This window comes from Lonchura striata, chromosome 9 (assembly GCF_046129695.1).
Source record: "Lonchura striata isolate bLonStr1 chromosome 9, bLonStr1.mat, whole genome shotgun sequence".
NCBI lineage: Eukaryota > Metazoa > Chordata > Aves > Passeriformes > Estrildidae > Lonchura > Lonchura striata.
The window spans coordinates 22029781-22056775 of NC_134611.1; the positions used below are offsets into that span (position 1 = coordinate 22029781).

Here is a 26995-nt window from a genome sequence, read left to right on the forward strand (position 1 = left end):
AAGGCCAAAGAGGTATGGCTGTTCCACTGCCCATGATACCTGCTCCTTTAGGGAGAGAAATGGCTGGCTGGAAAAAGATTTCTTAAAAGACAGGGAACACACATAAGAAAGAGACCTAGTAGGAATGTGAACCCTTGAATAGGCTAGACATGGAGGATGTTGGACACAGAATCAAGTCTCTCCTCTGCATAAATTTAACCATCAGGTATATTTTTAGCAGAGCTTGAAATATGTCACTGTGCAGAAATTGTTATTTTTTTGATCATTTAAAATATCATTAAATCTTTGCACTCTCTGGAACTAATTTTTTTTAAATTTTGTTAAAGGAGGAATGTAAGAAACACAAAACACAACACCCAAAAAGCAATTAAATAAACATCACAAGACAGAGCTAATGTATCTGCAGGTATGTAAGTCCCAACACACAGTAAGAACAATTTTTGTTAGGGTAGCAAAGCATCACTTTTAGTATTGTAGAGAGGGGCATAAGAAAGAAGTAATGAGATTGGTGGTCCTTTGTTTATCATTTTAGTACTTTACTCTCAGATATATTCTTACTCTCTGACATGTTTTTAGAACTTTCTCTAATCACAGTGTTAAAATAGAAATGAAAATGTAAATTATATTATGAAAGTAAAGTTGCTCAAGTAAAAAAACCTATGTATTTGTATATAGACAGTATTATTGTGAAGTGAAAATTAAATCTGCATTTCTGTTTCTAGAAAAAAGAAATTATTGTATACTACTATGAATGTTCTTGCTGATAGACCTGTTCAAGTTTAACCAAGATAGATGCAGATTTTTAGCCTAGAATAAGCAATTATGGAAATTTAACCGTTTAAGAAATGTGACACTCAAAAATATATACTCCAAAAAATTTGGACATGGATTCCAATATTCTGTTCTTCTAAAAGGCACAAAAAATTCCTGGCTATCAAACAAAAAACTCCACAAATATCAAGAGAGAAATTCATCTGAGTTTGAATATATCCAGAATATAAGATTTTGTTTATTTATGTGTTTGAGACCTGTGTTACCTCCACGTGAAATCACCTACTTCAGGTAATCCTGTCAGTCTTTAAAATATACCTCCTACACAAGAGTAGCAATCAACTGACCTTCTGAGAACACTGTTCTTGGCAGCAGTATAAACTTAAACAGAATAATAAAAATCCAGTAGCAACAAGAAACCCAATATTCATCTTTTCCTCAATTCTTACAAAGTTAGGAAAGAAAAATAAGCTCAAGTTTCTGCTGTACTTAAGGGATTTGGGCTGTTACAGATCACCCTGGGTAGGAGCTCTAAGCACATGCAATAAGTGGGTTCTGTGAACTGCCAGCATCTCCTTCTGCTCCACCCCAGTGCCCCCGAAACAGGCAGCACAGGCTGGGGGCAGTTTTGATTCCCTTGGCAGAATTCAAGCCACAAAGTTCATCATCACTGACAATATTTGGATGGATTTAAGACCCAGTCCAATATAGCACAGGCTGGCAGTAGGTTAATTTTGAAATACAAAGCATGGATACTCATGGCAAAGCTTGTGTTCAGAAAATAAAAGGGGTGTAGGCTGCTGGCTCTTATCTGTTGTTGCAGCTACAGCCTGGAATGGAACTGCATCCCTCAGCCGGAAGGACTGATAATTCTCTTGCTGTAGCCTCTGGATGTTTCCTCTAACGATCCCAGCATCACTCCTATCTTGTCTGGATTGACTTTTGCTCAGCATGCTTTCAACCATGCCCCAGTCTCCCACAAACACTTGAACAATGCAATCAGCTGCTCCAGCTAAATCAGCTGAGAGTTATAAAGCTGAGTATTGAAAACACTTCAATCAATGCCACTTTACTAAACTTTCTCTATGGCTTGATATACAGATTAAATAAAAGGGTGCAAACAGGAACCCTCCTGAACTACACAGGGAGAGAAGCATCGCAGGCAATAAAGCTGAACAGAAAGCCGACACCGCGCTCCTCTCACTCCATTGTTTGAGCATGAGGCTTGACAATGGACCAGCAAGATGCTTTGGGACAGACTGCATTAGGGACATTCGGGTAATGTTTCCAATTTTTACAGATTCCACAGACATATCAGATATTGCATATGAGAAAAATTGGTAGGTTTAAAACAAATTATTTCTAATATAACTTGGCTATTGATGATTAACAGCAGCATTGTTGCCATACAATTTTTATTACATATTGTCATGTTGCAATAGGGCTTTACACATATACATTTACTATACCACGTGAATTACTAGAAACATGCTTTTCTAGGTTTATATGATTTATTAAAGCATAAATCATAATAGCATGTGCCAGAAATTCCTTTAGAAGGATATAATAAGGTAACAATTATCCTCTGAACTCCCTTCTTTGTCTTCAGAGAATAAAATGCATTAGAATGTATCCATTTGCTGCCCCATGACAGAAAATGAAAGCAACTATGATGATTGCACTGTATGCTTTCAGTTCCTGCAGTTGGCTGGTGAAGTGAGCTTTGCTCTGAATATGCTGTCAGAGGAAAAACCAATACTTTCTGCAATACTTTTAAAGAATAAACCTTAAAAACAGTAAGACAAAATTAATTGAAGAAGTTTTTTTTACATATGTGCAGATGGATGTGGAAAAATCCTACATATAAATATTAAATGTAAATTTAAAGTATGTTTTATTTGAAAGAAAATTATGTACACAGGACCTCCCTGTATAGTTTTGGCTTGAATCAATGTACTTCACCTTTTTAGTTTTATGCAACAATTCACAGGATCTGATTCAGGGGAATTGTAGCATTTTCTTCTGTGGCAATATACACTGAGGAGCAACATTACAAGTATTGTTAAAATTCCCCTCAGAGAAGGTTTAAGGCCTTTTAGATTAGCCTGTAAGTGTTTGGAGTCCTGTGATGACTGGCAAAGTGAGAATGCTCCTAATGTACCATGATTTTACCCAATTATTTTTGAAGGAAAAATCATAAACTAACATTCACTACATAGAAGGTGCTACATTAAGGCATTATTAACTGTGCAGGTAAGTAGAAGCAGCAAGATCACAGGATAAAATTTGTTTTATTAATTCAAAGAAAGTCTAATTTAATCTTTCCAATTTTGATTGTTTTAAAATTATGTTTCTATGGAAGAAGAAACGTACGTGTGGTTTGAATTTAAAAGAAAAAAAAAAAGAAAACCAAGTTTCAGCAGCAATCCAGAATTCACTTAATTTTTCTTTTTCTTCCAGAAAGACACTTATATGCCCAAACCACATAACCCAAATGCTTATTTAGGAGTAAAACGATGTGGAGCTCTGAAACAAATGTGATTTCCAGAAATTAAGGTGGATACTGTTTCACTTTGCTCAAGTGACATCAAAACATTCTTAACAAATAAGTACCTATATACATGCACACTTTGGTTTAGCTCACAAGATACAAAGAGCTATTTTGTTCATGGATTTTGCAGATGTGTAACTCAAAATTAACCCACAGTGTCATGCGAAGACCCAATCATGTGTTGTGCAATTCTGACTCTGCAGGATATTTACCTTTGTAATGAACTTCAAGAAAGTCCACATACCACGTCATTTTACTGAATGAAAAATTTAAGTCACAACAAACTCATGCTTGGCTGAATTTGATGTCTGTACTCCTGCCCAGGTTCTCTCTGCTTAATATTCCTGACCTTTCCCATTGGTTTTGGGTCAGAATCTGGAATCTAGATTTTCATTAATGATATTATAGTTATGCACAGCATGCACATATTTTACTCAGAACACCATTATGACCTGCTCATACTCTGTCACATTTAGGGATGGACACGATGCCAATTAAAGTGCATTAATGCCACACATGATGGTTATGATGACTGGCAAGCATCCTTATTAACAAGTATACTTTTTCAACAACAACATACATACAGCAGTTCCCTGGAAAAAGGATCATTTTGGGACTCCACTAAATACATCACAATACCATAATTACTGCTATGGTCAAGTCACACAGTTTGGTGAAGTTCTGTACATGAGAATTTTGATACCCTGTGTTTATCTAAAGTTCAAACTGACTAAAATAAAAGAGCACACGTCACTGCTTTTCTAATATTACATGCTTAAGCCTTATTTTATTTACAGCTTCCAGCAGCTCTCAGCTCGATTCCTCGTTGTGCTGGCTGCCACGTAGCTGGAGAAGGCTAACAAACCCCTGCGTGTTCACATGACAACCTTTGTGCAAACGCATCCTTATTCTGTCATCTACTGGCAGCCTGCTTCCCAGCCATGGTCTCTGCCAGTCCTTACCAGTTTGCCAATTACACAAGCTGCTTCCCAGACATCAGACAAAAATTCCATAAGACTGCTGTGCGAGCGTACCCTAATTAACCATCAGCTTAATTAGACAATTTACTGTGTAATTAGCAGGCAATTAGTCAACACCTCTCAGATCTTATTGACTGCTGTGACAGCCTTCCTTAGTCTACACATTCCCATACGCTTCCACCACCGTGATCCCAGCCCTATCCTGTACAACAGCAACCCTTGCAAGGGAAGGGAAATCATATTACATAACAAGGGAAGAGGGAGAAAAATCAATATATAGCCTGTTCATTTATTGAACTGTCTTCTAGCCAAGACTTTGTTTTCTCTAGGAGTAGAAGGTCAGCTGCTAACAAAGAAACGTTCAGCTATAGCATTAGCTTATGTCTTTTTCATTTGTAATGTGGTTAAGGAATTTAATTTTTTTCCTCTTATACTGCACTAAATCAAAGAAGCCAGGCAAGCAGAAGTTAAAGAAAAAAAAATAAAACTTACTAACATATTGTAAGTTTAAATATATGTTCTAGAACATTGAAAAGGTGGTGATAGCTGCTTTTGAGACCAATGAGCTTGCATTGTAATTAACTGCTTCATAGTCTAAAATGCACCAGGAAAGCAAAAATGAAGTATAAAATGTCAATAGTCAATAATAATTAAATAGCATTAGTGTAATTCAGTAGAAATCATTTTTGAAGCAGTATCAAGTCCTCCACACAAATCTAAAGTTGTATGTCTTTATAATACAAGATTGTATTATAAGTACAATTGAAGACTAATATAAAATGAATATTAAGGGATTCCTAAAAATGTGTGTTCCTTTTTCTACAGACTGAAAATTGGATTTTGCAATTAGCATTGACAAGAGCTTTTTAGATAATTCTTAAAGTAGAAATTCCAAAGTTCACAGAATGGATACACTTGTGTCCTCCTGGAACTAACTCTAGATGATTTATCCACAAAAATCATAGACTACCTGACTGAAGGATAAAATCCCACAATCACTATTGTAGTTTAAAAAAAATAGATAATTCTGTATCTCAAATAATGATAAGAAACGTTATATAGAATACACTCACATACATATTTGGATTAGTAATAGGTATTTTAGCATAAGAACCTGTCAGTTTCTTTAAACATATGGGGCTTCATTCTGCTTTTGCAACAATGTCAATCAGGAGTAAATGCAATTATATCACCACGAGATTCAAAAATCAGCTTTTTGCTTTCTTAACTTCTTGTGTAGGCAAATCAGATGTTGAACACAGCCTTATCCTTTTAATTTACCAAGTGGGAACTCAAGACCTGGGATAACTCAAACACTTAAAGGGAAGTGTATCACCTGTACATAGAAGCTACAGTGGAATAAGCAAAAATTCCTTGAAAAATTATTAAGCTAAACCCTGTAAACTCAGGTGTGGAAACAATGCCAGTTCAGAGATAGTTACATAATTTCATCTAATGCCTGCAAAATTCTTAACACGAGATGTACAGCACCATATACATGCTTGACACCAATCTCAGCATCCCCGTAGAGTCAATCTGGGCCCACATTTCTGCAAACATCGTGCAAAACCACATGGTCCAGCCAGGAATCCTGGGGAACAGCTGCTGCATGATGTGCTTCAGGTCTCCCCAGCCTGTGGTGCAGAGCACAGAAGCAGCCACCCCACAGCCAGGGGGCACGGGGGGGACACAAAGGGTCACCCCGGATTTGCAGAAGCCAGCCTTTGGCCACAGCAGTGGATGCAGACCTCAGCAAAAACGCTCAGCTGTAAATCAGAGCAACTGAATCATAACAACCGCTTTTCCTTTATTCCACTTCAGTATCTCAGCAAGCCTAGACTGGAGTCTAGATGGTATTTTGGATTTATTTTTATAATTAGAATGTGGAAATGAGCAAAAAATCCTGAATTCTAACACATGCACTTAATCAAATGGGGAGAATCAGAAAGCCAATGACTTGACAGAAGGGAAACTTCTGAATTCTATATTGACAAGATAAGGATTTCATTTTTTCCTGAATGTCTGTGGTTAGCTATTAAAGTGCATCATAACAATTTCAAAAAATAGGGAAGTTTGTAATTAATGATGAAATGCAGAAATGTTAAGTATGGCTTTATGCTTTGATTGTCTTAGGTATGCTGTAAATATAACTATTAAGAAAAATATCCTACAATCTTTTCTAATAAATTATAAAATATATTAATGCCACTTAAGAAAGTTAAATGCAGTTGGCTGGCATAAAATGAAAGGTTTGCAACAAATCTGAATTGAGAATGGAAAATATGTGAAAATTCTAAATTTCAGAATTACACTTGCTAATTTCTAGCTTACGTTCAAACTGCCTCTTTAGCTGAATTCTTTCCAGACAAAAAATTATGTTAATCATTTTCAAGATCACCAACAACCTTCCAAGGACATACAAAGCAACCACAGAAAAACGTAGCTGAATGGTATTTTACACAAGTATGTTACATATTTGCTTTTTAGAATCCTGTTTATTCAGGATGTGATATTCAAAAACATTGAGTACTCCAGATACAGCCAACTGCAGATCCTGCAGTTTTGGAAAATCATGCATGTGTGCTCTCCTTGTCTCTCTCTTGATAAATATTTGCAGGTATTTTCAGAAGAATGAGGTAAATAAAGCAAAATGAGTAAAGAGCAAAGCAGCATCTCCAGGATAAAAAGAAATACTGTTCTGACTTTTAACCAGCGTAAAATTTGCATCCATTTTGTTTGACCGGCTGGGTAATAGTCGCATTATGAACAGAAATTATGTCCTCATGCAAGTACTGGTCACTATTAAAACAGTACATAATATGCTGAGAAGGAATGAGCACTCCTAATTTTGGAAGCTATTTTTTATATAAAGGCTTATGTAGCAAAATACTCAGTGTTGCAGTCTGTATGCTCTTTCAGAATTACACTTGAACTGCTCCTCAGTTATGCCAATCTAAGTTTCACTATGTTTCACTATAATACACAACAGTTTTCAGATAAAAAAATTCCTTAAAGACTGATTTATAAATATTTTATACATAAGCTGCCTGAAATATTCAAGGTCAAGATTAATGTTCACACTTACACTTTGTATATGTATATGCACTCTGGCTATACTGTTTTAAACCAGACTCCAGAACAAAAAGACTGGAAAAAGAAACAATCTCTAAATACTGTGTAAAAAGTCTCCAGATGAACAGAAACCAAATACTTTAGACATAACTGAGAATCCTGCAGCCTACCAAGAACCAGTTTTAGACATGTATCTGGTTTTATCTTTGCTGGCCAGCTTTGTGTGCAGCTCTGAGGAAGGTAAGCCATTGCCATCTCAGACTTTGTGGGACTTATGCCACGAGCTCAAGGCATAAGGCATAAAAACTCCAGCCACACTCACTCTGCTCCATGAGGGTGAATGGCATAAAAAGTGATAACATGGGAAGAAAAGTGCTGATCCTCTGTTTGTAAAAATCCATCCTTCAGCACAGATGAGGTTTACTGACTCAAAGTGCAACGCCCCTGCATGACAGATCCCTCTGTCTTCCACTGATGAACTGTCACATTGTGCTCCACGCCTTGAGATAACAGACTTCTCCATGAGAGACTCCGTGCAGAAAAGAGACTCCCACTGCAGAAGTGGTGCAGCATTTCTGTGATATTTAATGCTACACAAACTGTGGGACTAAGCATTCCCCCAGAGGTTGAATTTTTTTTTTTCACAAACTTGTAGGAAGTTTTTCATTTCCAAAGTAGTAAACACAATCACAGAGAGAGAAACTTTTTACGGATTGTTGTTAAACTCTTGCTTTAAAAATGCAGTTCGCATTTGAAATATTAATTGGCCATATTTCATTAAGTGGCCAAAATAACCAGAATTACTCATGGCAAAACCAGATTTTTTAATGGTCCAAAGTGCCTCACTTGCAAATTCACTGGTATCAAGATGCATGCCTGCACATGTTTAAGGTGGGCATCTACCTGGTGCAGACTTCAGCTGTGGTAGGAAAGATCTTGGCTTTTGTTAAAGCTCTCAGGCCTGGGATCTTTGGTCTCTCCTTCACTATGTTCAAGCTGTGCTACATCTCTCCAGATGGATTCTGCCATGGTGAAAAAACGCCAAACCCCTACATCACCAGGGGTGCAGACTGAGGAAAAAGAATGGTTAAATGCAGTCCTTTCTAGTTCCTAGGACAGCAATTTTGAAGGTTTTGAAGTTATTTGAATACAAAGAAGTCTCCAGCCTTCTTTAAATGGGGTAGGATAAAACTAAGTAGAGAGATGAAATCCGATCCTTAAGTTGAACACATCAGAGAAACAGTTTTTCTCAGGGAAAAAGGAGGAAAGTTTTTTTCCTGCTACTTAGATTCACAGAATTATTTGTTCCTTATTTATAGCTAAATAACACATTTTCTATAAAAAAAAAGGCATTACTACAGCATTTTAAAAGATAATAATTACATTCCATAGCACTTCTGTAGCATAGCCTTTTACCTCTCCTGTTAAACATTGCTGAATTTGTGCACTGATCTAAAAATACAAAAATTATGAAACAAAGACCATATTTCTTATTAAAATTCTTTCAGAAATATTAAACAAAATGAAGGATATAACTCCAAAGATACGAAAACCAATAATAATTATTTAAAAACTTGTAAAACAAGAAAATAATTAAACTTGAGAGTGTTGTGTGCTAAGGAATCCCATAAAATGATAATTTTTCTGTTCAAAAATGTAGTTAATAAAAGTTGTCTAATGCTGTTTAGTAGAAAGGCAAACAGTCCCTTTTATATTTGACATTAACAATCTGATCATTTGTCTCCCCAAAGAAAGCCCATACAGCTTTCATACAGACCACACAATAAAGAATAGTAATATTTCTGTTTACTGAGATATCAACTGGCATTTCGTTGCAAGTCAATGGTCTATCTTTGCTACAGCATACCAGACCTCAATCTGGCATCTACAAATGTCAAGAGTATAAAAAAAAAATTATAGGATGGAAATCAAAAGCATGTTCTAAATTCCTAAAAACCAAACAAAGTTCACCTAGACATATTTGCTGCAGAAATCAGTACAATATTCAGCTGTCAATCTTTAAAAACAATGAGGGAGCGATGCTGTCAGTAGGACAGGATAATAACATTTCAAGCAGATGTTCAGGCGGGGCTCTAATTCTCACTGAACTCCCTTGGTAAGCATTTAATTTCTTTATCATATGCAAGCTAGGCAAATTGTACTTCATCAAAACTGTATTGTGAAATATTAATATTTCATATTATAGCAAAACTCCATAGAATAACCTTTGTCATATTAAGAACATCAGAATTTCAAATGTCATGGTTCTGCATTTTAATGCATCTTAAATAGCTTTTTGGCTTGGCACCATAAATTATAACTAGTTTAATCTAAATTACTATGCTGTAATATCATACAAAAATATACATTTTGTAATACAGATTCACTTCTGTGAAATACTAATGTTATGGAAAACAATGCATCATTGTACTATGATTTTTTACCACCTTCAATTATGAAGCGAGATGCACACAGTGCAAATGTACAGAGAAAGAGCTAGCTGGAGCCTGCATATGTATATTGTAATAACAGCACATAGAAATGTAATATATACTGGGCAAATTAATTAATTCTCTGTCAGCAATCATCTTTATTTAGAAATGGTTCTGAAAATGTATTGTAAAATCTACATCTGTAAACTGCATATATATATATTACAGCTAGAAAGTTTCCTCCGCTATGGTTTAGTTCAGATTTAATCTCATTTTAATTGTAGCTTGTTTTTAAAATCATCCACACAACTTGCTCCATATGTAATGAAAAAAAAAAAGATTAAAAATGAAGTTAGTCTGCATGTTGATTTCTGCTGGTTCTCATAATAAAGGCAACTGTTTCTGCATTATTGAAAGCGACAGCATCACAAATCAATGCATGTCACAATAAAATAAAGACAGATGTATCTGATTAATTAGAATTAAATTTTAGAAGTGAAGGAAGCATCTAAAAATCAAAGCAAACATTTCTGCTAACCCAGTTGTTTTTTTTATCTTTCTAAACAGACCATACAATGCACTAAAAGAACAACAAAGCCTGAATTCAGCCGATAAAACCCTAATTTCTGCTCTAAACTCCTCACTGTGGTAGTGGATATGGCACAGGGATGTACACACCTCATATAACCTTTGATTTATTTTGATACTATGTTTATACAAACTTTCTGATTACAGGTTTTAATACAAATTTTGTGTTCTAAACAATACTCACTAATAAATTCTTAGAAAATAATCCAGCTTACTATAAAATTTCTCCTAAAACCCTCCCACTTACAGTTATGTGTCTAATGAATGCAGTATGTGTCATTCTGCGTGTAATTTTCTGTTCATCTAAGCTCTAAAAGAGGTAATAATTGGTATCCATTTATTGTGGACTATATAATATGCAGCTCCCCCATTTCCCTTCAATACCTTGCAAACAGAATTTACAAATAATGTTGCTGCATACAGTTATCTGAACAAGACAGAAATACTATTTGAACCAACAGAGCAATGAGCTATTGATCCTGCAGTCAAAAAGGGAAGGCATGAATGTAGAAAAATGTGTGTGAAAAGACACTTCTATTCTGCTACCATTTGTCTTTCCTAGTGATTGTCCATTTCAAAAGCAGTTATTCCCTTTTCTGGAAGAAATCAAATCTAGTTGATACTAAAGCAGCTGTGCAAAGACTTTTAATTTAATAAATAAAATTCTACAAGTCGCCATCTCCCTCCCAGATACCACCAGACACATACAGAAGCAATCCCCTACGATTAATATTTACTCTACGCTAATATCCAGCACTTTCTAAAGTATGTAGAGCGCAGTATATTTCAAAGTATAAACACCCTGAAGGAATTTCAGCTATTCCTTACATTAGCTGTTTTGTAGGTTTTAACAATAGTATAGTAGTATGCAAGAAAAAAATTTGCTGAATCACTCCCAGTTGAAATAATTACCCTAGAAAAAGAAAATGCTACAAAGGTTGTCATGAAGACAATTATGAGCAAGGTACGTGGGTGTTTAAAAAGGGAGCGAGCACGGCACCAAACAGTGCGCTCTGTGCTAACTCCTTCTGGGCAGCATGTGAAGCTTTCAAGGTGAGGCCAAGATACATGAGCATTAGAAAGACTAGGGGAGTAAATTATGGTCCAGAGGCTGAACTCCAGCACTGTTACCCAACAACTCCTCTGTACAAGGCAGTACATGGGCTGCAGGGATCCCTGGCCCTGTGTTTTAGAGGAGCTTTCTGTGCTAGATGATGGAAGAGAGAAAAGGAGAAGTAGCTCATATGGAATAAATCCTGTGTCTTATGAGAATTACAGTCACACCATAGTTAATGTATGGAAATTTGTGATTGGGCTGTGGATGCTTTTCACCACCATTTATGATTGGGTACATATTTTCATTTCATTCATATTTAGCCTTCATCAGTCTCTTTCACTGAAGTGCCAAAGGATGCGCATGGTAAACAGGGAATTCACTGGTTTGCTCTATCAGTATCTGAACACAGTGGCAAATTCAGTCATTGGTTCTAGAAAAGGGAGAATTTCTGCCGCTAAGTTCTCCATGGCCACACAGGCAGGTTATGCTTGGCAAATCAGAATGAAGCCCATCAGTTAAGTTTTATCAGGACAGATAAAATGAGGACACAAGAGAAGAGCACAGAATCCTACTTGCACCACATACAATCAAGGCTGAAGTGGAAAAGTTTCAGCTGCCAATAACTGCATCTAGCAAGCTATCTCCCTTCCCAGAAGCTCTTCCACTCTTGGGAACTGTTCTGTCTGGGGAGCTGCTCCCCCTCCTCCCACCAACTCCGCAGGTTTAGATCAGGAAATCTTTGCTCTTGATCCTGCTGCGTAGTTTGCTTTGACTAGCTGACAGGGCAGGACAGCTCAGTCTGAAATCCCCACCGTTGGTATCACAGATCAAGAGAGCATTCTGCTCCCTGCTGAAAACTGTACAAGATTTATGTCTACATAATCAGAAGCTAAATTAGCAAAAAAAATCAGCATATTATGGCAACTCTCTACAACCACTTGTTCTAGCATTAAGTCAACAAGAGCAGTCTTTCCATATAAGAGCTGCAGTACCCTACTGAGCTTTTTTTCCCATTTGAAATAACTATTTTTGAAGTATTAAGTACCATGTTACTCTGATAAATAAAAGCAATTTTGCTTCTGCAGCACCTCTCAGCCAAGCATCTCAAATCATGCCAGAAACATACCTGTGGGAAGTGCAATACTAGGAAGAACACAGTAACAGAAAAACTAGGCAGCACTTGGGTGGGACACTGTTCTATTAGACACAACACAAATCAGTATCAGAATATTAGAATGAAGTTTAAGCAGAAATAACAATCACTGAACTAGAATTCACTAGATAACACTTTTCTTAGTTTACTAACTTAAATAATAACTGCAATATCTTATTGCAACAAATACTTAAAAAAAAACTTGAAATATCTTCATCTGAGTCACACCTCCAGAGCATGGCATCCAGTGGAACACTTTGCAGTCGCCATTTCAGAAATGACTCAGAGTCTGCTGCTTAGTATAGCACCAACATCACTTCCTACAACATTATGTCTTTCCTCCTGAACTCCCACCCAAGCTGGAACTCAGCCTGTGTCTATTTAGCTCTCAAGATGCACAGTAATCAACGTGCAGTCTGGCAGAACTGCCAGCATACCAGCAATAAAACTGTTAAAAAAATAAATCTCAGTACTTGCTACGGGTTGGCTGTAGTCTAGGCACTGAATAATTACAGCTGATGGTATGTTATACATGTAAGTCAGTTGCAAACATACTTTAATGATATTTATGTCCTCAAAATTGTTGTAATAAGAAGCCCTGTGAAGTAGATTGGAATCTCCACATCTGCAATCCAGATAAACACTTACTCCCTCAGGGCTACTTCAGGTGTAAGAGACAGCAGAATCCAGCCTGACATATTTTACAGTATTCTGCAACAAACAGCATTTTGTCCTTAGACCTTCCCCATAATGGAGGGGCACCCACTATAGTTAATTTACCTATGGTATTTACCCATGGAAAGGTGGAAGAGGAACAAATCCACCTTCTCTGTTCTGCTCCATCCATCAGTACCCTTGTATATCCCCTCTCTGAACCAAGAATAAAAGGCCCTTGTATCCAAATTAAATTCAAAAGCTTTTTTCAGCCCACACTACTGTATGTTACTGGTTAACAATACATTGCTATTACTCACACTGTTGCTCAGGCCTATGTTAAAGGATTCACCTTTTCTTCCTCTCTCCACAAGTCAAACCATATCTACATCTCCACTCAAAACCTGTTTCTTTTCTCTGTGATCTGTTTATCAAAGCTATTATTTTCTTTCACTCACTAAACTCCTTGCTCAGTCTCACTTCATCATTTTGAATGTAGCAAGAAGTTGCAATTCTGAATTCAAACAAGCAATTACACGCTTAAAACTACACAAAATGCTTTTTTTTAAGGTGCCACACTGAGCCATAGGCTTCAAGACTTAATTCTGACTCCTTCCTCCTCCACTACATGTTACTGAAGGTTGATGTCACCGTGTTCTTCTCTCCGTAGGCTTGGTTTTATGCTGCCTCCACCTTTCTCTTCTACTTCCCACCCAGCCTCCCCCTTGCAGCCACACGATCACATTGCAACTGCACCTCCAGTTCAATGGCTTATCTTGGCAGCCTCTGGCACAGAATCTGCCTTTCATGAGTTATGTGACAAAGCTGTTACTCATTCCCTTTACATTCTGATCCTTCACAGAAAACATTTTCACTGCAGTATTTTAAAAAACCAGTTTTTTCACTTAATCGTTGACTACTATTAGAAGTTGGGGCAATATAAGGGAAGATTGTAACAACAAACAGAACCAGAAATTTTGTCACTGCACTGTAGAAAGCTCACAGACTAGCTGAGCTACACAATTCATCATAACCATTCCCTGCTATTTTATGCTAGTTGGATATAACAGAGCCATTCCCCAAAGATTCAGATTTTTCAATTATACAAAGATATGGTTACATGCAAAATACACATGAAATATTAAAATATATTAAAATATTTCCTCACCTTATCCAGGGAGAATGTTTTAGTGACAGCAAAGCCCCATCCAGCTTCAAATGCTCTTCGAATCATTGAAGAACTAGTAGTAGGGGTTGCACTGGCAAGGCCAAAAGGATTTGGAAACTTTAGTCCAGCCATTTCTACACTGATATCCACTAAATCTATAGGAGTATAGAAGAGAGGTAGTTCTGGAACTGTAGAAACTGCAACACCATATAAGGACTGTAAAACAAGCAAACAAACAAACAACAACACTAAACCACTGAATATTTTTTTCTGACCTATTTTTATACAATGCATTATTAGTCCTGATAAGGGAATAATTAATATATAATAACCCAAAGTTTAAGTACTCTATTTTGTGTTCAGACTTACAAATCAGAAAAACATGCAAACACTCACCTATGTAACATCTTCAGCCAAACAGTCTTCATGCTGAAATACTGAAATACTATGCTATGCTGGAAATAACACTGACAGTAACAAAAATAATGAAGAAAAATTTACTTTACATCCTGTACTGATAAGTCTGGTTCAGTCCAAAGGTTTGTTCAGCCTTTCTGAAGAGCCATCTCTATTCCCTACAGCAGTCCATAACAGTGAGATTGAAAAAACCCAGGGTATGCAGACAGACCCTTTCTAGTTCTCTTCTCAGGTGCCAATCTATAAAAAGTATAAGAAACTGTGAAAAACGAGGGAAAGCATCATGTGGAGGATCACTCAGCCCTAACTCTATGTATTCTGAACCTCTGAACCTTCTTCCCCTACTTTGAAAGATTTTTATACAGCCTACACAATGGCATACCAATGAAAAACTAATGTTTAGTTTATATTTAATTGTAGCAATATGAATATTCTTCAAGATAAAAAAAGTTAGTATCTGATTGCCATCAAAAACATCATATACATTACGGCTGTGCCACCACAGTTACTTTTGTTTTCATTTGAAAGAGTCTTTTCTCTGAAGAGTCAGTGAAAAGTATTTAATGTATATGTTGTATCTAAAAATATAAAAATTGCAGACAGAAAAGCTTTTTCCATATATGGATACCGAACAACATCCTGATCAGGCTGTGGTGGGTAGAATTTAAATCTTTGTTCACTCAAATGCTTGACTCAATAAAATCACAAAGAAACAAAGCAGAAACTTCTAACACAAAGAAGCCCTACACTGTGACTAGTAAGTCACAGCTAAGAGCACAGCAGTTTCTTCTGTCTTTAAAAAGAAGACTTTTTTCATCAGGACAAAAAGAACCAGTACTTGAAGTTTGGGGAAGACTTTCTGCAGCAGACTAAAAACCTCAGCTACTCAGGAATTGCTGCCTTTTGGTTGTTTGGGGATTTTGGGTTGGTTTTTTTGTTGTTGTTGTTGTTTGGTTGATTTTTTGTTTTTGTTTGTTTCTAGGAACTTATTTAATCAATTTTTACCTGTGAAAACTAAAAAAGCGCAGGTGGAATGAGGAATTTTGTGTGCCTTTTGTTTCCTAGGCTGGTTTAAAACCTGAGGGTTTTTTTTGTTTTGGGATTGTGTGGATTCCCCTCACTCTATTCTGATGCCAGATCTTTGAATCTTCAGACAAAAAGGATACATTTTGGGGCCAAATTTTCTGATGGCCTAAAAGCAGTGGAATTGTCCTAGCCTGAATGATATAAACCTGAATCGGTCCCTAACAGTGGACATTTTGAGAAAAGCTAATTTCTAAAGATCCCTAACACTTGAGACCCAACTGGCTTCAGTATCATGACCTCTCTCAGCTGAAGGCCAGTGCATTTACACTTCATAAAAAGCCAAATATGCCCCATTTTGTCCTCCCTGAGTGCTCACTGCTTCCTCCATGTCATACCCCACAGGGCTGTTTTTCTACACCAGGAGAATTTGAGTTCTTCCAAAACCAAACAGCTTGGCACTCCACATCTCAAAAGCTTTTGTTATCAGCAAATTAAAAAAAAAAACAACTAAAAAAAGGAGGGGGGGGGGGGGGAAATGAATGCTAATTTTATCTTTTTAATCTTTTTCTTACTTTGAGTTTGATTTCATCCACTGCAAAATGTTTGCAATGCCAAACCAGAAAATCCTGGATCACACAATTCAAATTAAAGCATTTTTTAAATACTAGCACTTTTTGTCTCCTACATATCTGAAAGTGGCAAAATCTACTGATTTCAAAATCAGCAGAAATCAACACTGATATACTGAACTCCTACAATAAACTCTTTGATTTTCATTCTTGCAGAATGACATCAAAGAAAGGCTTAAGGAAAATTGTTTGGTCAACTCCACTCTGCGCACGTGTGAGCAATAAATCCAATTTTCTACTTTGAATTAATTTGCTATTCAGAATTGTTCAAATGTTCTCTGCGATTAGATTTCAGTCTGAGGATTGATCACAAACAATTCACAGCCTGTACAACTGTGTCATTTGCTATAGACAAAGGGGCAGAGAGTGCTGAATATGAAGCTGAAGTTCCACTGTACTGTTTATTTGCCTAAGCAGGACAATTAAATCTCAAAAAGCTGTTCTTACCTAAAATGAATGCTGCTTGAAAGTGATTCTTAGTGACCTTTCTGTGGTAAAATAGAAAATATATCAAATCTGTGGTAAAATAGGAAATATATCCTATACAAGACAAAAAAAAAAAAAAATCTTTATAAAGAAGGATTTCCCTGACATTGCACAAACAAATAGGAAAAGAAAGCCTGCAGCCAAGAGTATTTATAATAACTCTTCTCTTGATCTTCAGAAGTAGAGGACAAAAAGTGTGGTCCATTCTTCCTCTTAATTTGATACCAACCAGCTGAGCTACCAATATTACAGGTACTTCTTGCAATCATGACAATTTTTTGGAGACTGGAACAGGACGGTGAAAAATCCCCAGCACATTGCAAGCAGTGGGTCTACTTCACCCTAAACAGAGTAAAGGATTGGCCTGAGGGCAAAAGCACAGGAGCTGCAATGCAGGGCTGAGAGACAGGAACTCAGCCTTAGACCTGATGCAATTTTTGACATTAATTTTCTTTAGATGGGGAAAATTCCTAACCAGAGTGATATGGTCTAACTACATTTTCTGGCCTTTAACAAAGATGGACTGTGAAAGCAAGTAGTTGTATTACTGTTATTTTTCACACAGAGCCTTCTCCACAAGTCCTAGCGCCTGGAAGAGCTTTCCTGAATGCTTCCATCTTACTCTGGCTTTCTCCATTTTGAAGTCTGATCTTAAAACATGTCTTTTCTCTCTTGCTTCTGCTATCCTCTCTCCATTAATTAACTTTGTGGTAAGTATGTTTATATTATTTAATACAATCTCTGAATGGTTGTGGTTGGAAAGACATGTGAGGACTTGTCTTGTCCAGCATCCTTGCTACAGCAGGTTTACTCAGGGCTCTGTCCACTTTGACAGAGATTTTCTAAGCTCCTTTCTGGCTTTCTCTCTCTGTAACAGACACACTGCTTATTCAGGGGCTAGTAACTAAATTACAAGGCTTCCTGAACCTGTCTTTAATTCACCTTTTTTGCAAATGGTGCTTTATTGCTGCCTGCTAGTGTTTCATACGTTGTTCTAGCTAAACAAAGGTACATTCATTTTTTTCTGCAGTTATCCTGAAAAAAAAAAGACAACATAACTAATGGCTTCAAATTCAAGCTTCCTGGGAACCTCTCAATTCTGGTATTGATTATGAAATAATGCATATTCATGCATGCTCAAGGAATATATGAGAATGGTCAATCCTGATAAAGAATCAACACTATACCCTTCAGAGAGAAAGCCCATATATTTTCTGGCAGCAGAGGTAAAGAAAAAATAGAAAATATACAATTGTGGTTCAAAATAACACTGTGATATGCTTAAAATTCACCTTGAATAATGTCTTAGTGAAGTGCAATTTATATCAGTTGGGATGTAGGCCTCTGTTCTCTAAATGTATCATGTACATTTCAGTCTAGGAAAAATAAAAAAGAAACTTCCACAGTGGAAGGTTACAGTAAAGAAGAAAATAGATTTAAATAAATGAAAACTTACTGTGATTTAGAAAAAAAAGTGACTTTTAAAGAGGGATTTTCGTGAGAAGCAAATGGCAGCTTTACTGTCATATATGGGAAAATAGCTCACAGGTAAGTGTATGAATAGAGCAGGAGTGAAGCATTACGACTGGCACAGTCATTCAAGACGAAAATACTGTAACTGTCTTTGCTCTCAAGATAGGCATAGAAAATTAAAAGTTAGTCCTGCAATAATTGTGAGTTACCCTGAATATTAAACTCTTATACTATTAAATCCATTCACTGCTCAAAAATAAATGAATGGTAACTGAGAACTAGAAGAGCACAGCAGCCTGCATTGCTTCTGCACAGGATCATAAAGTCACCGTTGGACAAAAAGCGAAGGCTTAAAATCCCCAAGCTAAATAAATCACTAAGATGATTTAACTGAAATTTTTATGTCATTCACGGAATAACAAAAGAAGTTTGAATTGTGAGAAAATGTGAGTAGTAGAAAGTCAGATGACTTGGGCTGATTCTGTTTGGATCTCTAAAGACTTGCAAGGAGTTGTTCTAGGAAGACTGACTGTATTTCCTAACAGGTTCTACTACAGCTATCCTTAGTTAGGCTTTGACCAGTCATGTTTATAGAAACTAACCTGACACAGCTGCAGGCAACAATTTTTGAGATGAACCTATGCCTCATATAGTGGGAGGAATATGTTAAGACACAGGAGATATTTAGGCAACTAATGATGGAAAGTTTCCAGCATAAGAGCAGCCAAGAAGCTTCTGTAAATAACTCTCAGTATTGAACATAAGGCATTTCTGCTGAAGAGTCCTGGAGTCTGGATCTCACGCCTGACTTGACCACGTGCCAGAGCTTGCAGTGACTGGAGTTTCAGGGCACATATCAGCCCCATCTGTTCATTTAGCCTTTTGCCTGGAGTAGGTTGGGATACAAGCAGCGTGCCTGCATTCTGCAAGTAGTCAGGATGGTGGGTTTGAGTTGCACTCTTTGACATTGTCTTGGACTAGTTGAGAAATCCTATGGAATAGTTTTATTTTGATGAAGACTGACTGCATCATTTATAGATCCTGGTGCTGAAATAGTCAGTGATTTTGGAAATGGCTACCTACTTCTTAACTGAAACATAGACAGTATCAATACATTTATTTAAAATTTAATGTGTACTTGATTCAGACACTCAGTTCACAGGATGTTTACCTGCTTTAGAATCTCACAGCAGAAAGTAAGGTGGTGTGCAAGGGTATTTTTTCATTTGCTTTTGGGAAGTTTTCAGAATACAGCTCAGCTGTGAAAGGGGCGCATGCGCACACACACAAGCACAAAGGCAGGCACACGTGCACACACCTGGCCCTATAAACGCAGGGCAATGCAATCCTCTCTTATCCTTTTCTAAACAACTTCTTTAAAAACAAACTCCTCCAGACGCTAAAATTTCTACCACCTCCAAACACTGGTGAAGTAAATTGCCAAATTACAGCATTTTGCACCACAGCAACCAGATTTTACAAGGGCTGCACATCCAAATAAATGCCCTTGGGCAACCCATTCATCTAACAGCTGGAAAGGTGACACTTGACATTTGGAAACTTTCCTGTAAAGATTGCTGTAAGGCTTTCCCATTAGCTTCCTGGTGAGACTGTAAGGTTGAATAAGCTGCCTTGAAACCTGCAAAGGGTAACAGAAATGCTCTAATATCACAAGTCTGCTTGATTTAAAATTCTAATTCTCAAGCCATGACTATTCAAATTTTTTTCCAAAGTATTAAATACATTCTCGAGGGAAAAGAAAAAAAAAAAGCTTTGTGGAGGAAGCAGCATGATAAGAGAGGGTGGCCTGTATTTCTAAGAGGTTGAATAAGGAGACAAAAAGGAGGAGATACCTTCTCTCCTCTACCACAGTTATCCAAAATCACTGTGCATTGAGAAATTAAGCAAGCAGGTCCGGGATTAAAGATGTTTCACACTCAGCATTTTCATAGGGTCTAAGAAGGCAGGACACAAACAGTGCTTTAGAACAAGTGCGAAAAAATATGCACAGATACTAACAACAAGCTTTCAGTTGAAGTATTTTTAGGAAGTGAAATCAGACCCCAACAGCATGAAATTGCACAAACATGCAATCAGAGAGGCTTTGAGCAGATGGATGGGGGAGAAAGACATTGAGCTGTTACAGTCCCAACTTCAGTTGTTCAAATCTCTTTATGTGGGAGAATGAATCATGTATCACGTCTCTTAAAAGGCCCCTGCACTACGAACACGCTTTTTGTCAGTTGGTTTTCCAGGTTGTGTCTCTGCCTTGGATGTTTCTGTTCAGCTCCTCTAGACTTTGTGCCCATCTACTACAAAAATTAGGGCAGAGTCAGCAACGTGCAAGGAGAACCAAATGGAGTCATGTGGTTACCAGGTTTTTCAAGTCTGTACATATTACATTTCTCAAATAAATTCTCCTTTGCATTATTTGCCTCTGTGCATTTAATGTTTAGTTTCTGTTAAGCTCTTGTATCCAACTTATCAGTCTCATCAGAGCAAGCTTGGGTTCCAGTGTAGATAACCTGAGTGTTCTGTAAACTATTAGTAAACTAAAAATGTCTTCCCCAGGTAACAACACTGGCAGTAGTTAATTTTTACTTTATGCACTACTGGAAGATTTAACTTTTTAATACCTAGGAGCTCACTCCTTTTCCCCAATTACCCAATTAGGGCTTCTGCTCGCAGTGCCTGTTGTGCAGGGAGGCTTACTACCCTTGAGTGGAAATCAGAGCTGGGGCCAAGAAAATGTTGCTTGAATTTTAGTGTTAAGAAAATGTAAGAAAGCCGAGTTCATCTACCCAAACTCTAATATGTGATCCAAGATGAATTAATATGTAATGTTCTAATCACCAGATAATCTATGTATTTTTTTCTCAAAAGTTGTATAATGAATCAAAACCACAATGAAAATATTTTTGAAGTATCTAAAGGCAGATCAAGCTGGGAAAGATAAAAATATTTTTGAAGAAGTCACCTGGATGTATCTGTGCATGTACCAGGAAGCTTGCTTGCCATCGTTCACAGATTCCACTGTAGTGTTGGCAAGACCACCAATGTCACCCCCTGCAAACACCCAGGGCTCACTTGTTTGCATCGTTTCTGGGTCTATTTCAGGGAGACCCCATCTGTTAAACTTGATAGGTGCCATGGCCTCTCTGACTGTAATTAAATAAATGACAGATATGTTAATAAAAGAAAGAAAAAACTATTGCTAAAATCTGTCAAATATATGCTGATAACAATAAGAAAACTTAATGCTGAGGAAGATATCTCTCATTAAGTCAAAGCCATCCTGACTTAATATTCAAACCCAGAACATCCTGGAAGAACGGCTCACTTCAAAACTTGTTGCACATATTAAGAATAATATCATAAAAGCACAATCAAAATCAAATGGTTAGAAAATGACAATATATTTTGTATCTTTTCACTACAATTTCTGAATTTTTTTAGAGCATGTATTAAAAGATCTTTATCATGCTGTTAGAAAACAGTACATATAGTAATTTTGCACTTGAAATATTATTGTTCTCTAAATAATTTAGATTTGAAAATAAAAAATATTTTTATACCACATGGCATTATATAAGTGTCATTAAATACACATAAAGAATATTCTGTTAATATTTTTTAAATTTCTACATACATAAGGCACTTCAAAGTAGCTTGATAAAGAGAATAATCTTTTCAATAAATAGTTTTAGCAAATTTTGATGGCATCTATCAAAACGGGGGGGTGGGGGGTTATATTGCTTTTGTGTGCAGTAACCAAACATGCTGCAATAAAATGCAGTTTAAAATTGCAATGTCCCTCAGGGACATACCACTGGCAGATGCAGATTGCCAAGGTCAATTAAACTGATGTAGTTGCACTGTCATAAATGTAAAAGAGAAACCTGCCAGTTTAAGATGAAGACTTCTCCAACACAAAGGGCAAAATCATGGTATTGTTCCAGCACACAACTCAGTACAGAGCAAGCATCAAACACAGCTTTCCCACACATCACAGTGATGGGATTTTCATCCAAGGCTCTGTGTCTCCTTTCACTGCCAAATCATATATTAGAAGTGCATTTCAAAGTGGAGGATATGTATAATAAGGGGCAAAATTATTAAACAGGAAGCAAGACACAAACACTGTCACTTATTTGTCCCACCTACACTCTCCTCCTCAGCCTCGGCATTTACAAACATATCCAGAGGACTCAAATTCAAAGGATTTTTTGCAACTTGTTCAGAAGCCTGAGTCAGAGAAGACAGTTCTAAGCTGAAAGCCTGTAGCAGATTTTCTACCAGAAGTATTTAATCTATCTGCAAGACCTATTGCCTGCACAGTCTCTCCCACCTGGCACATAAGTTAACAAAAATAATATTTGGGTAGCAACAAACTCAAAAACTTAAGAAATTATTTCCTGTGAAAATATCTAAATTACTGAAAGATCACATAGAACACAACTTTCAGACTGAGACATTTTTCATCTGGAAAATGAGGAGTTTGGTTTGTTTGGGTTTGGGCTTTTTCTGTTTGTGTGGGGTTTTTTTTAAAGGAAAGAGTTGGCTGATAGCAGCATTATCAAAAATCCTTCAGAAATCAATACATTAACTTTCTCTTTGTGCCTCAGACTGTCTGTACTTCAAGAAAGCTTTTGATCATCTTATATTTGTCATATATAGGATAACTTATTGCATGCAGTGGTGCCATCTCAGCATGCAGTCTAGACAGCTCTCACAAGTTAAATATGTACAGGCTTGTAAAGACATGTTTGGAAAAAAAACAGAAGAAAAATTGGTACTGCAGGATTTGGTAGTGGGGATTCAATAGATGACTTCTGTCTGAGACAGGACTGAACCATAGAAAAGGTGTCTGAGGACAACATGCTGTCGAAAATGTAGTTTTTCAAAAGAAATTATGTAAAACTGGGAGTTCTGACTACTTATTTCATCTTGTGGAAAAATAGGGTATTACTTCTGTTGTCCTATATCTAATACCTTTCTCAAATCTCTTTGAATTGCTTTGTTCTAAAATAGCTGTCTGGAGATAATTATACCAAAAGCTTTTTGAGTGTGAAGAATGCCCAACATATCTTCACCTGAAACATCTCTCCAGGCCTGGGGATTTGTCTGCCTGATCAGTATTTTTAAAATCGAGAAAAAACACTTCCCTGGTGGCAAGGTTGACATGGTATCCAACTGCTATGTATTTCTTTCTTATAATCTCCAAGATTTAGGTTATATAAAAAAAGGGCATGGTTCAAAAGCATTTTATATAAGAGCTCCTAAAATCCTCACAATTTGGATCTGATACTTGGTGTAGCTGGGAGGCTGAAGGCAGCACCTCCCAGACCTCCTGCACAAAGCAGGGAAGAACTTTTCAGAAAGCAAAGTCCTTTCTCTGCCCCTACAAGGGCGAGAGAGAGCCCAAGAGCCAAATCAGAACTTGAACTATTGGTTCTCTGAATTGGTATTTGACACTGAACAAGCAAAGTAGGTATTTAATGTTTGGTGCATGATTTGAGACAGAGGTAAAAAGTACCCTTAAAAACCTTCACCCTCTCAGTTTCAGTCTTCAAAGTTTAAAACTAACATATCTTTTTTCTTGAAAATTCAAACTACAATCCTGTGTTTGTGCTGCAATCTCCTCCCCAGCCTAGTGAGATATTACATATCATTTGAAAAGATCCTTCTGGATGAAAGGTAACATACAATTTAATTATTCTACCGCTATCGACTGATGCTAACACAAATAATACTAAACAAAAGGACAGTGCTGAATATATTTTCCAAATTCGCTATATTCACAGAGCAAACAAACACAAATGGAAACACAGCAGCAAATTATAGCATTTGCAAAAACAATATTAAAATATAAGTGAATACAGAAAAAATATTTTAATTAACGAAACAAATCAAATGGAAAAGATTTCTCAAATAAAGCTTTAAAAGTGAGTCTCTGTGTGACTGCCATGACTAATTATGCATCTATGTAATGTGTGTTCAATTTGGGCTTATTTAAATAGCAGAAATGCTCATTAGCTGCAGTATATCTGTGAAGCTTCAATAAACAGTTTAATGGTTTTTATGTTTAACCAATTTGTTAAGTTCCTATAATTTTAGCTTTAGTAGCTCATTAATGTTATTTTTGATATCCATCTTACAGAATTCCTTTAAAGTGAATAGTAGCATTACTTCTGAAAAATACAAATCTACAGTAACTTTCTTAATCTGAAATGTATAACTACAGCTGTCACATGTACTAACAGATTAACTGCTGACACTGCCCAGTATAAATGCCCAGCAAATAAAGAAAGGCACAATCATGCTTCTAACATTCTACCCCACTACTGTCTGAATAGGATTAAAAAGTGGTTTGACTGGATAAAGCTGGGTCCAGTTACAGTGGGACAGGGTCCTGCTGCAACCTGCTAGTGATTTTATTTTCTGTCATCAGCAAGCTGAAGTGTCTGACGTGCATCAACTCAAAGAGTACAATTTCTGCCCTAAGTAAACAAGGCTTTAGAAATCGTCATGAAGCCACTTTTTGATATTGGGAACGGGTAATGATTTCAGAGCATGGAACTGCTGCACCCAAACTCATTCAATAAACCTATTTGTGGAGAAAAATCCTATTCCAAATGACTCAGCAGGAAAACTCCTATCTATTTCAATAGGACTCTTTTGAACATGTATAAATTCAAGTTTTATGTAAAAACTTTTTTATAAATCTGGTGCCTCAAAGCCTGTTGGTGCAAGGCAGATGCTGTGCTAGCAGGCAGATGCCAGGGCATTCCCAGCTGGGGTATCACAGCCTCTCCTCCTCCCCTCTGCTCTTTCATTAGATAGTCAAGGCTTCAGTGCTCTGAGGTCAAAGTTACCCAGTTGTCTGAGTAGGTTCTGTGAAGAAAACTCAACAGTCCTTCCAAGTTCCAGAACTCCTGGTTTCTGTGCCATTTGGAGTTCTGTATTTGATCAAATGAAAATTAAAATCTTTTTCACTTATAAGGTCAGAGTTCTGCAAACTTTTTTTCTTTTGTTCCCTAGCAAATGCTTTTCAAACTGCAGACATAAAAATTAACTATGAGTGGGTTAAAATATAAAATTGTAAACAACTTGGGCAAAGTTATCTTTATTGTATGTTGAAACTATTCTAGGGGAGCAGTAAGCCTGGGGTTTGCTGCTACGGTTTCCAAGAAAGATGACAGTTGTACTAAAAGTAAAAGCAAAATATCTGAAAGTTATGACTGATTCCTGGAATTATGAAATAAAGTTTTGCCCTTCAGTCAATGATGCAATACCTACCTAATATCAACATTTTCATAAAACATATTTTTGGCTCACAAATAACTTACTACTTCTGGGATTTTTTATAAAGGTGGTACTTGGATTTTGCTTGGATATTTTTTCATTTCTCTTTTTTGCTGTTCCAAGAAAATAAAACAGACATTACTATCATGCTAAGATTCAGTGTTCTGGTTATATGCAAATTCTTCCTCTTTGCTGCTGCCTGGTAAACAGAGGATCAAAAATAAAATTAGGTTGCCAGCCCCCTATCCTGGCTTAGTCTTTTGCTCTGCACTGAATTTTGTAGTGCATTTTCAGTACTATTTTCCATACTTTCTCCATGGTTCTCATTGGAAATTCAAGAAAATAAATACAAACAAGGGCATTTGTTACAAAATTTTGCAGTTCTAAAGCCTTGTTCCCTTTGCTTATCAGAAGGATTAGAAAAGGGTTATTCAAAGTTCAGACTTTAAAATCAATGGGACTTGGTGTTAAGCAGGATGCAGAGGCTGAACACAGTGTAAGGGAGCACAGAAAACTCTAAGTGTATATGTTGAGTAGTTGCAATTAGGAATGGTGACAGAAGACATTTCAGTAATTCACTAGCACATTGTAAGCCTCAAAAATAACAAACTAAGGAAAAATCAATAGCCAAAGGAAAAGCACAAAATTCCTCTCGCAGTTCTTTATTTTTGTGGGTCAGTTGCAATGGCTTGAAGGCTCTTGCAGGGTTTGCAGTTAAAATAAAGCAGCCTGTACTTGCAAAAAAATTTTTCTTCAAGGAGAAGCAAAACATTTTTCTTACTCCTTCTGCAGCAGCTGGATTTGAACAATTTGTCAGACTGGTTTTTTACTGGTTTTAGTAAAATAGTAACCTTGAAACAGTCTAGAAGGCAACACCCCTGTTTCAACTATAAGCAACTCCAGGAACACAAAATGGAACTAGGAGTCAATTTTTTAAAGTAAGTGATGTATTTATATGATTCCCTATGGGAGGATGAATATCCACTACAACTGTTGCTCAAAAACACCATCAGCATTTTATATTAACAAAACAAAAAAGACTAAATACCTATTGTGAATGCATGGAATCTCAGTTGCAAATTTAATAGTTACCATGCAAGAATAGGAAACATCTTGTTGAGGATAATAGACTAGAAAAAACTTTCTAACCTATGAGCTATTTCTGCTCAGTCACCCACACACTTATGGCTTCTTACAAAACTTTCCAACATGAGCATCAAGGCTGCCCTGAAC

General features: G+C 36.7%; 1 protein-coding gene across 3 annotated transcripts in view; it reads right to left on the reverse strand.

Moving 5' to 3' along the window:
- The window catches only part of DPYD (dihydropyrimidine dehydrogenase), a 336858-nt gene that overhangs the window by 146243 nt on the left and 163620 nt on the right, over positions 1–26995 (reverse strand). For all 3 annotated transcript variants that reach the window (XM_021525458.1, XM_021525448.1, XM_021525466.3), the window contains 2 exons: positions 21435–21619; positions 14427–14642 (listed from right to left, as the gene is read on the reverse strand). In XM_021525458.1, coding sequence (XP_021381133.1) covers positions 14427–14642; positions 21435–21619 — 401 coding nt within the window. The remainder of the gene's footprint in view (positions 1–14426; positions 14643–21434; positions 21620–26995) is intronic.